General features: G+C 36.2%; 1 protein-coding gene across 3 annotated transcripts in view; it reads left to right on the top strand.

Moving 5' to 3' along the window:
- Positions 1-13,649, top strand: part of KLHDC1 (kelch domain containing 1) — a 45,826-nt gene extending 32,177 nt beyond the window's left edge. For 2 of the 3 annotated variants that reach the window (XM_081048063.1, XM_081048065.1), the window contains 4 exons: positions 333-405; positions 4,650-4,734; positions 6,598-6,650; positions 12,898-13,649. In XM_081048063.1, the coding sequence (XP_080904189.1) occupies positions 333-405; positions 4,650-4,734; positions 6,598-6,650; positions 12,898-13,084 (398 nt within the window). In that variant the 3' untranslated portion in view covers positions 13,085-13,649. The remainder of the gene's footprint in view (positions 1-332; positions 406-4,649; positions 4,735-6,597; positions 6,651-12,897) is intronic. The other variant, XM_081048064.1, reaches the window with a different exon arrangement.
- The last annotated feature ends 269 nt before the right edge of the window (positions 13,650-13,918 follow it).

Genomic DNA, 13,918 nt, shown 5'->3' with positions numbered 1-13,918 from the left:
AAACATGCCCTTTTTTTTTTTAAAAGAAAAGCAGTGTTTACTGAAATATGTATGGGGAAAATTATAGGAGATTTAGGATTTGTTTTAGAATAATTTAGCAAGAACAGTAACAAAAAGATACATGGAGCACGTGACAAAAATCTTGATAGTTGTTGAATCTGGGATATGTGAGGGTTCATTATCATGTTCACTCTACTTTTGTATATTTCTTAAAATTTTTATGAGAAAATATGCACATATAAAATATAGTTGCATAAATGTAGCATAAATTTGAAAAAAAAAATTTTATCCCGAAGATCTAATCTTAATTTCTCAACTGTTATAAATTGCAGGTGATGGTTGGATTCACAATGTCATAACAAATTGTTGGAAACAACTTACACATTTACCTAAAACAAGACCCAGGTAAGTCTAGAAATTGAAAAATAGTAATATAGTTAAGAATATTTGAAGTATTACAATATAGCACTGAATTTATAGTTAAATTATGATTTTACCATTAAAACTATAAATCCTCAGGAAGAATATCTTTCAAATAAGCTTGATGTTACTTAAATAATTTACTTATTGTTTTAATTATATCTGATTGTTAGAAATGATCTATTCAGTTTCTACCCATATTTGAATATTTGAAAATATTATTCTTTTAGGTAAATGTATAATCTTGCCTAATAAATATGAAAAGGCTAAGAAATTGAGATATCATATAATGTTAATGTTAGGTTGGTACAAAAGTAATTGCATGTTTTACAATTATTTTTAATCTTTTAAAGCACAGTTACTTTTGCACCAACCTAATATTTTTAATAAGTAGCCAAGAGTGGGGTTGGTTTAATAGTTTCTTTTTGGAAGAGGTTTAGAGCAATTTAATAAGGAAATTGCTTTCATGTTGATCAAGTAGATGGCAGATTATTATTTTTCTTTATTGTATATTGTACTTATTAATGTGAATTTTTTGAAAAAGAAAAGTTATTTGTGGTATATTATAGAGTACAATTTTCTACAAAAATTGTAGAAACAATATACTGTTATTAGACTACAAAGAAAACAATACTGTAATTCTTACTCCTTTTCTAATTTGAGTAGTATAATAAAGATATGTTCATAGGAAATTCAAATTCCACATATTATAGTTATTGTAGTTAGTAATAGATTTTTATGCCATGTATTTCAGAATTTTTAAACTATAGCTTATTTATACTACTATGAAGTCAACTTGATGATATGCATTTCAGTAATTTAATAAATGACAAGTAACTTACTTGAGAAAAAGTTCTGAAAATATATATGTATATCTCATTGTGTGTATCTATATTAATATGCACAATACATTTAGAGTTTATCATAAGCATATATATGATTCTTATATTTTCATGTATAAAAATTCATTGGAAATATATTATTTTAGTAATTCTGAGTCTTCTTAAATATATTTTTTAATTTAAAGAGTTTTATATTAACATATAAGAGCCCAGATTTCTAGTCCTTGCTCAGCTACTATTTAGCATTTTGGCTTTGGGAAAGTCACTTATGAAACTGAGCGTCAGTTTCTTTATCTGTGAAATGAGGGAATTGGACTAGATAAGCTCTTAGTTCTCTTCCAGTTGTTTGATTGTATGAATGCATTAATTATAGACCAAAGGAGTAGAAAGAATATGTTTGATTTTTAAATTTTATATTTCGATCCTTAATGAGTAATTAGACAACAGAACTATTATCAATAATATGTTAGTTAAAACTGAGCTATGTAAAGAGATTTTTTTTTTATTCAGCTGATGTGTCATGTAAATAATATGCTTTATTAGAATGTTTAGGTGATAAGTTTAGAGCAGCTGTGAGAGGACATAAACTATCAGTCTGTAGAAAGAAACATCAGGTTGCAAGCTAGATGTCACCAAAATCAAGGCAGGAAAGGCTTTCCAGTGTTCTTCGAAGAGGAAGTCCAGGCCAGAGTTTCCCTAAGGCAGATAAGACAGAGGCAGATCTATCTTCAGGTATGAGGTGAGGAGGAGAACAGGTAGGATACAGTTTAGTGTAAGGAGAACATATATATGTGTATATGTACTAATTTTTATGAAAGTGAGAATTTACTTAACATCTAAATGTATTCTGTGCAAACTTTTCCAAGTTATAATTTGAAATGTAAGCTGCCCAATTCTCGTAATTCTAAGCAGTTTTCTCAACCTTGGCCCTATTGACATTTTGGAGCAAATTACTTATTGTGAGGGGTGACCTGTGCATTATAGGATGTTTAGCAGCATCTCTGGCCTTTACCCTCTAGCTGCCACTTCCTACCCCCACCCCACACGGTCTTGGAGTGTGACAATAAAAAACATCTCCAGATACTGTTAAATGTCCCCTTGGAGGCCAAATCACCCCTAGTTGAGAACCACTGTTCTACAGTGTAGGACGTTCTTCTCCAGGTCTCACCTTAGATAACATTATGCTTGATTGAAAAGCCATCTATATAGCCATATCTGATTGTCTGTACAGGTGGCTGTCAGCAGAATCCTTTCTGAGATGTCTGTAAAAGATGTCCCATAAGGTGTTGGTCTGTAGAGCCTTAGGTACTGCTGTATCCCATGAGTATTGCCAAGGTTACACGTGACTTCCTTTGCAGGAAGTTAAAGCTGTTCCTTCCTATATGTGAAGATATTCATCCTATTCTATCTCCTTTACCCAATCCCTCTTCCAATCCCCATCTCCAACCCCACAACATAATCTGGATGTTGCCAAAGATTTATGTCAATTTATGGTTTAACGTACAAGTTGGAGAATTGCGCAGAGTTCGTTCCCAAATAAAATGTCTAGTTGACTCAGTTCTATCCTGGGTCCCAAGCGCATTTGCTGTTGAATATGTTATGATTGTTTGAGGAAAGCATTTGATTTAACAAATTGTGCATGATCCCCCTGTTTGCACTTGTGGAAGTTAAGTAAAAAGGATTAATGTACTAAAAATAAGTTATGTGGTAATGCAATAAGTAATAATATGTAATTGATTGGGGAATCCGTTGCTTCAGCAATTTGGTCTATTAAGAAAAGTAATCAAAGCACTCTCAGAATCAGGGCAATGTCTTTGTAAAATCCTCACCTTGTCTTGTAAAATTGAGAAATTTATATGTACCTTTTTCTGAGAGTTAGAGCACCCGGAAATATTGAACTTTTTAAAACCTTTAAAGTTTTCTTGGTAAATAATGTGAAACTGGAGATGGATATGAGCTATCAGACCATTTCCAAAAGAACGTTAGATGCTGTACTCCTTTATGAAATAATTTGTTCATTTAATCACTGAATAAATTATGCTGGCATCTTGTGTTTGTTCTTGTTAATCAAAAGGTTTTTTATTATCTACTGGATGCAGAACACCATAGTAGGCATTTTTAAGGAGAAGCATGAAATTAGATTACCCAACTTCCAGTGGTGTGCTGGTAAACAGTTAACACTGCTCTCCAGGAAAAACAAAACAAAAGCCCTAATTTGTAGCATTTGCTGATTTCCACCATGGCTAATTTCAAGCCACCAACATGATGTTGTCACTGAACATGGAGTTGATAGAGATACATACAGTCGGCTTTAACTAGCCCATAAACTGGTTACACACCATTGTGGCAATTTTTGACTTTAAGGACCTTACAGTTTTTGTAGGGAGCCAAAGACACATACATCAAACAATTAAAGAAGTATATACAACGCTTTATCTTCAAATGGAAGTTAGAAGATGATAGAATGAGCACACATATGTTGAAAGTTGCTGAACAGAGAGGGTGACAGTCAGTTTGGGAAGCATTTGGACCACTTCCTGGGGAGTCTGAGCCTGTTCCATTAAGGCCCCAGAGAACAGCTTCTCATTCTAAGCCCAGGAAGCAGAGTGAACAAAAGCCTAGAGTTAGACGTGAGGTTCTCTCTTAGGAAATGCAAACAAACCAAGTTGGCTGAAGTAGAGGTTTCATTTGGGGAGAGGCAAGAATTAAGTTTTATGGGAAAAAGAGACAGCTGTTGGTCATAAATATTAGGATAAGAAAAATGGCACAGATGCTTCCTGATCAGGAAATGTCCATGGTTATAAACAATATTTGAAAAATATTATTTATCAGCTATATGTACCTGGGAGAGATTAGATTCAGAAAAAAAAAGGGGAGGGAACATGTATTCTGTACCCACAGTGACAAATGGTGTGACAATGTAGATGTAAAGAAAATGCCAAATTGGATTTGTCATGGGATGGGGAACAGAGAACAGGAAAGAAAAAGTTACAAATGATGAGGCAGATAGTAATAAGAAAAATGGGAAAGATGTCTATTGACTACAACAGGCTGGCTGATCACTTCCTTTTTAAATTATTTTATTTTGTGACTAAATTATTTCAGATAAAGAGATTAGAAAAAGATTGGGGGATATAATAGGAAAGAATTATCGGAAGTCATCTCCTTAATTGAAACAATATAATTTAATGAACTCTAGAATCTAATCCTCTAACGATTCTAGAGGAATCTTTAAAATCTACTCTCTGAGGTTATGCCAAAGGTTTATGTTCAATCATACCTCTTTTGAAATAGATTCAATTTTAGAGCGTGCAATTTAAAATTGATTTGTATGTAATATACAGTTTCTTCCTTGATAGTATTTCACTCTGTTTATGATTTTCACAGGTTATGGCACACAGCCTGTTTGGGAAAAGAAAATGAAATAATGGTATTTGGTGGATGCAAAGATGATTTACTTTCCTTGGATACAGTAAGACAATTTCTTATCTAAATATTTCCTCTGAGTAATTGTGTGATTCAACCTACATGGCTGGTCAACAAGATTGTTGATATTCTCACATTGCAAAATGCGGAAGGGCATGAAATGTTACTTTGTGGTATGATTAATCTTCAGAATAAGTGGCTTTTGTGAAGCATTTCAGGATATCTTGGGTTTACAAGTCAAAATAGGTCTATTAACTTCATTATTCAAATTACTAAAAAGAGGTTTGGAAGGATGACTTTTCTCTATGAGCCTCCCCATTGTATGTTGTTCATAATTTTATTGAATTAAAGTATTTGTAAGTAATACTTGATACATAAAACAAGTATATATACTGTATATGTAAACTACTAAGTATAATAATAAGCACTCATGAAATTTGCTACCTAACAATAACTGGAACGTCATCAATGCTACCTTCTTCCCCAAGAGGAAACTACTTTGAAATGCTTACAGTGTGTTTTCTTTTTATTTTATGCATCTTTTTGCCACTGCTTCACCCTGTTTTACGTTTGCATTTCAAGCATTCCACTTTACCAGTCTGTTAAAGCTAAGGTCAAAGGAATAAATGAGTAACATTGGAGAGTGTTCTTTCACCCCTCGTACCTTGGGAAGTTCAGAGCAGGGTGGCCACCTCCTTGCACTGACACCTTTGCACTGATAGACAGAAGTTCAGGACTGGTTGCTCTGGTTTACATAGAACACTTGGGTATAGCAGGACTGAGCCATCAGGGAAGGGCTAGAACAAGCCAGAGTCCAACCAAGAGGGCACCAGATCCCTTTCATCTCTTCAGGCATAAAGGTATCTGCAGAGTTGTTCCTGCGGAGTGGAGAACACTGAAATAAGGTGAATAAGGAGAGAACTCCAGGAAATAAGGTGGCTTCTTTCCAGGAAATTTGGTTTATTTCATAGTCCAGAGGCTTCCAATGTTTTGTAGATTGAAAGTTGCAGAACTTCTTTTACTGAGAATTCAGTGCTTTAATAAAAGATTAAAACCATTTAATTAAAAAGCAAATTTTGCCTTCTTTTTCTTGGCACTAGAAATTTTCGTTTAGGATACAAAGTTTATCATTACAATAGGAATTCTGATTAAAATCATGATCATAAATTTTGAATTCTAAAGACCTATTTGGAAGGGTTACAAAAATTTTCTGCTGACTCTTCCACATTAACTTTTAGAGAAGAGAATCATGTTCAGAAAATCTTCAGGATATGTGATTTTCAAAATAAGAATTCTCGGGGAATCCTGGGACCCCTTGAAAAGGGAGACGGAGTAAAAAGAAGTTAAAATAAGAGTCATTTGGAAGAAAAAAGTTCTTCTGAAAAAACAAAAAAGCAGGGGGTGGGGGACGGTAGATGAGGGTAAACAGGATCACATATATGGTGATGGAAGGAGAACTGACCCTGGGTGGTGAACACACAATGGGATTTATAGATGTGTAATACAGAATTGTACACCTGAAACCTATGTAACTTTACTAATCATTGTCACCCCAATAAACTTTCAAAACAAAAAGAAAAGCTTGAAAAGCACTATTATTCTCATTTTGAATTCAATATTCTAAGAGAAAACCATGTTTCTGGTTTTCAAATTTGCGATTATATATGCTGCGGTTAGGTAAAAATTTGGTCACTGATAAAATGATAAACACATATCTAAAGTTTTGGTGGATACTAGATATGTGTGTGGATGTGTCTGTTTGCATATGCATGTTTGTGTCAATAGCTAGAGAGAGATTTATTTGCTGCTTTACATAATTTCTTTTACATTTACAAAATATAAATATTCAATTATTAAGACATTGTTATTTTTATCAAAAACCTTGATAACTCCTTTTTACGTTGACTAGGGTCACTGTAATGATTTATTGATCTTTCAAACACAGCCTTATTCACTACTCAGGTAAGTGAATTCATTATTTTACATATATATGCTATTATTATATGATAATTTATGTCTTCTTCCTTTTGGGGAAGCTTTGTAATATTTTTCAGGTAGTTTATGACTTGAATTTAAGAAAATGTTTACATCTTCCTAAGAGTATAATCAAATTTGTAATGGTGAGCCATACACCAATGTTATTTTTAAAAATTAAAATATACAGTATAGTCAACAATACAGTATTTTTGTTTTAGTGAAATTGCATTTAGTTCATATGGGAATATGAAGTATACTGTGTTTCCTTGAATTTAAGCCTTACTTTTTTCATATTTTAACTTTTCTGAAATCAAAGTGTCTAATATAATAAACACATACACACGCACACACACACACACACACACATTTAATTTTGTAGAATTTCTTTTTTCATAACCCCAAAGCTGTTATTAAATCGGTGGTGTAACTTATAGTGTCTCAGTTCATACACTCTTACTTTAAAAGGAGTATATGTAAAGTTTAGTGGGAGGATTGTGGGAAGAAACGCCTATTTCTCCCTGCGAGAGTTGGGAGGAAGGATTTGAGGGAAGTAGAGGTTGCCCAGTGAAGAAGTGTGGGTATTTTATGCAGCAGGAATAACATGGGAGAAGGCATGTGAGAGAAAGAGAGAAAAAAATGCCTATATGTCTTCTGGACATTTTACAGCTAGAAACACTTGAAACCCATTGGACTAGCTCCAACTGGACCTTCCTAAAGTCTTCTTAACTGCTCTTTCTGTTAGTGCCGTGTTTCCTACACTTGTCTGCACGTTAGAATCTCACGGGAAACTTCAAAAAATATTGATGCCTATGTTCCATCCCCACAGACTGTGATTTAACTGGTCTGAGGTGGACTTTGGAATTTTTGAAAGACCAAGGTAATTCTAATGTGCAGGCAAAGTTTGGAAATTGCTACTGTAATGATTTCTACCACATTGTATTGTTACTTAACTTTTGCTGTGAATGTAACTATTTCCCCTAAGTAGAATACAAGTTTCTTATATGCAGGGATCAAGAAATATAATATTTAAGTGCCTACCATGGGAAGGCACTGTGCTATGACATGAAAAATCATGACCTTTCCCTTAAATTGTTATTAATATAGAAGGCAGACATTCAAAAAGCTATAACAGAAAAATAAAAATTGCTTTAAGAGGAAAATATAGAAAGTTCTATATGAGAATACTGGAGAAGGCCCTCTATCCACACGGCTAAGATAGTGAAGGCAAAGGGAAGTCTTTGCAGAAAAAGAAGAGTTTGAGATAAGAATTTGCTTTGAAGAAACAGTGCAAAGGTGTTAGTGCAAGGTGTGTGCTGGAAACTGAGTTCTTGAGTTTTCCTGGGATATAATATGAGGTGGGGAGTTGTAAGAAATGAGATTGGACAAGGAATCAGAAACTGAGCGTTATCTAGTGCTTGGTCTCCGGTGTAGAGGAGTTCCTCTGAAAAGTTTGGAGCAGAGGAATGAGATAATCATATCACAAGTCAGAAAAGTCCTCTGGCAGCAGTGTGGATGAGAGACTGGAGGGTTAGGAGACTGGGTTAGGAAAGTTGGGAGAGACTGTTGCAGCTGTCAGGAACAAAGCCAGGGGCTGATCTCCAAAGTGGCGGTGGAGCTGGAGAAGGGAGGCAAACAGATACTTAGAAGGCAGAATGGGCTTAGTAGTTGAATGGATGCCAGGGAAAAGAGGAGGGAAGAATTGGTGACAGAATATGGAGAAGGCAGTGGGTTTGAAGGTGGGATGGAGCGGAAATGATATATTTTGTTTTGGACATACTGAGCTTGAAGTACTTACGAGACTTCTTGTGGAGCTATATGTTAAATAGTTGAATATTTGGAGAGAGGTGTGCGCTAGACATAATTGGCAGATTTCAGCAAACAGGTAGTTGAATTGCCCTTTGCCTGGAAGAAGAATACTTTTAAAATAGTGGGAAAAGAAGGAAATATAGATATGAAGAGAGATGAATTTCTCGGTTGCATGCAGGGCTGATGGTGAGGTCATCTGATAAGAAAGAGGTGAGGATAGGAACTGAAGAAGGGTGGTGAGTCTTGAAACAGCTGCGAGGTGACTGTGAGAAGATGCTGACTTGGGATCTATAACCCAATGGTACTGAGCAGTCAGGAGGGCTCAGCTGAGATAGAACAGAATCGATATGGTGGCCACGGGGGCAGAAACATGCTTTTCTCCAGCAGCACTGAGCAGCCAGGTGGCAGGAGCAGAAAGGAGATGGTAGAGTGAATTTATGCAGGGTTGGAATTGAGCCTGGAGGGTGTAACAGGACAGTGGAGAGGGGGACTAAAATTGCTGGCAAGCAGATGAAGTGCGTATGGACCTGGCTGGATAGGAAAGAAAGTTAAAACTGGAGGGGTTTATTATTTGGCTAATTGGGAAGAGTCAAAGGGGTAGTAAGTTAGTAAGTATAAGAATGAAAAGGATGAAAGGGTTATGGTCCAAGAAGAGAGTTTGGAAGTTTAAGATTTCAGAGGTGAACCTGTCCTGAGTGAGGTCATAAAGAATAAAAAGCGTTTTCCACACAGATGCTAAAATCAGTTCAGAGACAAGACTGGTGAGCAGAGGCTGGAGTTCTCATTGTGGGGCGGGGGTGGGGGGAGGGGAGGGGATGAACGGGGGTTAACAGATAGCAACACCTGAAGGGGAATGATAGCTGCCGGCAGCAGGGCGGAGCGAGGAGATTCTCTTAGACTGTGACAGAGGAGATGAGGGAAAATGTGTATTCTTTTCTCAAGGAGGCTGCACACAAACCATTTTTCTTAGATTTCAATTAAAGCTAGGGCAGAAAGTCACAGGAAGCAGGGGTGTTTGTAGGTACACTGGTGTTCCAAAAAGCACGAAGGATAGATTTGGGAGGGAATATAGTTAGTACACAGAGACCCAGGGAGAGGTCCCAGGACTGAAAATGTACCTCGGTAAACAGAGGGCAGGGAAAGACCAAAGAAAGGCAGGCCACTCCAGTCTGGTAATTAACAGAGTTTATTATTAAGGAAAGAGTTTATAACAGAGTTTATTACATAATAGGAGGGACGTACGTCTTGGGCGGCTGCAAGATGAAATGGATCCCTGTGCCACTTGGCAGGCACCAAATTATTATACAGGTTAAAGGGAGGGGGGTAGTCATGGGTACCCGTAGGTGAATGCTACCAGGTACGGAAATGACTTTGCGTGCTTGTCCAGCTCAAGACAGAGGCCTGTTTCAGGACAGGGGTGCTGATTTATGTCCTAAGGAACATCGATTAGGATCAGGCAGTCCTAATATACAGGGGGGTTTGCAGGAAGCAATCTCCTCATTTTGGCGCCGGGCCCAGGTCACTGGTCAGGCAGTGGTTGTGTCTTGGAATAGCTTGTCCTGCACAAAGATGAACAATGATGGGGAAGATGAACCCAATACAGCAGTGAGAGAAAGCAAAAGGACAGATGGAGTGGGCCTATATTTGAGGCTGGACTAAGGGCGACCATCAGGCTTCTAGGTATCACCCTTCGCACCTAGAACAGAGCTTCTGTGAATGGGTGCGGGCCCTTTTGATGTTGACCATGATTTGATACATCAAAATCGGAATATAGCAGGAATTCAGTAGTATTTATTGTTTACCACAACTAGTTGTCCACAGTTCAGCCAGCATAATTTTATTTCAAATTTGAAGTCAAAAGGCATTTAACACTCACTGGGAAGAAACAAAGATGAAATAGGACACAGTTCTTCTCAAAGAATTTATATGATCTCATGTACTTGTGAAAGAAAATGTGTACAATATACAAAGTATATGGTAAAATAAATATCACCTATGAACTGTCACCCATAATGAGCATTGTTAAGAGTTTGGTGTGTATCCTTCCAGACTTTCAAATGAAAAGCATTGTGGATTTAAGCATGCCAAGAGAGTATTGGTCTTGTTACCTGGTTAAGGTCTGGCTGCTTGTTGCTGGTAAAGTCAATAATCCAGAGACAAGGTTGGTGGAAAGAAAAGCGGGTTTATTCAGAATGCCGGCATCTGGGAGGATGGCGGACTCCTCTTCAAAGGCCATCTCCACGTTTCCCATGGGGCCCGGAGACACTTAAGAGGCTGAATAAAGGAAAGTGGGAGGTGATCCTATAATTCCAGGGCAATTTGAGACAGAAAAGAAGGCGCTTCCCAGAGTCTGGTTGGGTGGATCTTATGCAGATGTTGAGAAGACTCTTCCAGTGATGTACAAACACTATCATGAAAGCTGGTACGCACACAGCCTCAAACAAACAGTCATTAAGGAGGGAAGCAAAGACAAAAGGTTTTAAGTCTCCTCAACTAAATTACATTTTAAATCGAAAAATTATGCATGCTGTTTTATAATCTGCTTTTAAAACTCATATTATGGGTATCTTTCATGTAAATATACAATCATTCAGTGTAACAGATCTCTATTTATGTTTGTGATGGTCATATAGTGTTCTAGTTCTTGGAAGTATAATTTATCTATTAGTCTATATATATTTAGGATATCTACAATTTGAGGCTATTATAAATATTATGTATGTAATACTCCTGTATATTCCTTTGGAAAACTTACATATCTCCGCAGGAGAAATTCATAGAAGGGTTATTCACGGATCAAAGCATATGCACATTCTGTATTATGATGACCCTTCAGTGGTTCCCACGTCATTGACAAACAGCAGATTCCTTCCCAGCATGTTCAGGGCCTCCACTTACATCTCTGCCTCATATCTTGCCCTGCCCCCGCTCTCAGACTTTCTTCCAGCTACATTTGAACCACTGAATTGCACTTTCTGTAATAAAGCTTATCTCATCTCTTAGGGTTTCATAGGCGTGGTTCCTCTATCAAGAATACCTTAGTTTATTTAACTTGCTGAGACTCTCCTGGTCTCAGCTTGGACCTCCCATCTGGAAACTTTCCTTGGCTTCCTAAGGTTATTTTGGTTATTCTTCTTATCCAATTCCCGTAGGTCTGTACACCTGTCATGGGAATTTCATTTTTCTTAGTTACAACATTTATAAAGCGTTATTTTTAATTGTTTATCTTCTCCACTAAATTGTAATCTTATTGAAGGTTGAAATAGTTTTTATCAATGCTGGGTTTTGTACTCCTACACTAGTACATAGTGCACGCTAATAAACATTGGTGGATCAGTGACTGAGAGGTAATGACAGAGCCCATCTCCTTGTGGGACTCTCCCCTCCCCCCAGTGTGGAAGGGACACAGGAGCTACAGGGTCTCCATAGCAGCAGAGTTAAATCTACACAGGTATAAGTAAGATTCATTACACTTTCTTGTACCCCTTCTGTATCTATGTGGAACATTTTCACTCTTACTGCTTAGAGTTTTCACAGAGCAGAGAGAAAAGGCTTCATGAAAGTATGGAAGAATATATAAATGTCTAGAGTGTAAATCCTTGTAAAAATGACAGCTGAGGTTAACCACAGCAGAATCCAATGAATCTGTTTTTTAAAGTTTTAAAAAAGACTTACTTAGCTTTTTAAACTAAAGTTTATCAGTTGAAATAGATGCTTTTTTTTCGACAGTTCTTATCTCAATCAAGTTTTGGGGGGGGTTTTAAAGTACAAAACCCTCTTCGACATAGCTTAAGATAAAAAAAGGATTGTATTTGGAAGGACAGGTTCTTGAGAGGAATCCAAGGGAGAAAATGAAGGAACACTAGGCCCCCAGAAAGGGGGAACCTCATGGGTTTCTTGTTGGCTCTTTCTGTATCGTTGCTCCATTCTTCTCTTCAGACCTGTGCTTCCTGGGTCAACGTAAGTGTGCAGCCCAGTGCAGTCACTGATAGAGGGGGTGTGAGGAGGACCGGTCACGTGATGTAAGAATGGATGTCAGATGCTTCATGGAGTGATGGAAGAAAAAGACAGTTCTCAGACAAGAGTGGTTATTGGGCTGTAAGGATATGTGGAAAAGGGTCTGCTACAGACTAACCTGCTTTGAAATTAAGTCTGAATCTTTTTAACTTAAAGAGCATTATACATGGTAAGTTGTAATTTCTGTTTCCATTGGATTTGGGTCAGATACAGTCTCTAGCCTGTAAAAATATACAATTATTGTGGTGCTCTGGAAAGAACATATATCCTATCATGTTCCTGACAATACAAAGGAAAATACGTTATCATGTAAAAATTATGAAATGATTTTAGTTTTTAAGAATACTTACCTATGTATATTTTATATTATAAATTAACTACTAATAATTCTTTTATGTTTTGCGTACAGGTCTTGCCTTGACTGCATTGGTAAAAATGCTGTAATTTTAGAAAATCAAATATCTTTATTACCTCCTAAACTTCTGCAACAAGTACTCAAAAAAATAACATTTTGGACTGCAGCTAACCACCGAGAAGAACAAAGAGCCCAAAAAGAAGAAACAGAAAATAAGTATCAGTGGATCAGTAGCAACTAAGTTATTATGTACTCTATATATTTAATAGGTTTAAACATTTTAATCAGACTGTATATTTACTCCCCACCTCCACCTGGCCAAATCAGAGACTTTATTTAGAAGATAAAATTTGAAACCAAAATGCTATGTTAAAGTGACACATGGCATAGGATATATGGGAATGAGATGTTAATGGCAGATTATTTTATCTTTGTAAAATTGTTTCCTTATCAGCTGCAGAAAAAAGAATATACTTTCTGAAAGTAAGTACAATTGTAAGAGATGTTAACTCACTGCGTACTGATTATCGGAAAGATTAAACAAATTTGAGGAGAATAAAAATTATCCATGGACTTCAGAAATCCCTCAAACTAATGATAGATAAGTAAAAACACTACGTATCAACTTTCAGAAAGAATAGATTTTCTCAAGTCACTTTAAAATTACCTAAAGCTTCTTATTAAATAACTCAGTACTGAAATAACATCTCCTTAAAATTATAAAATAGGCAAACACTGATATGGTATTAAATATTGAACACCTACCCATTTAGCACTCACCTAGTAAAGTATTCTTAAGCATCATCATAACTTTTCCTTTTCTTTCATAACTTTTTCATCAAAGCTTTATTTGAGCAGGGGAATAAATATCTTCAGTTGGTTTCCATTATCCCTAAGTTATTAGTTTGTCCAATTATATATATACATATAATTATATATATATATGTATATAAAGACCATGTTTTAAAGTGTCTAAAGTGGAGATTTATCATACAGGCTTTGAAATATTGACAAGCAGTATATTTATTAACTTTTGAGACACATTAAAATACATTTTTGCCTTGGAAGAGTGCTT

Source organism: Rhinolophus hipposideros (assembly GCF_964194185.1).
Source record: "Rhinolophus hipposideros genome assembly, chromosome: 5".
Classification (NCBI taxonomy): Eukaryota; Metazoa; Chordata; class Mammalia; order Chiroptera; family Rhinolophidae; genus Rhinolophus; species Rhinolophus hipposideros.
Note: the sequence above shows the minus strand (reverse complement) of the source record. Positions and strands in the feature narration are given on the sequence as shown.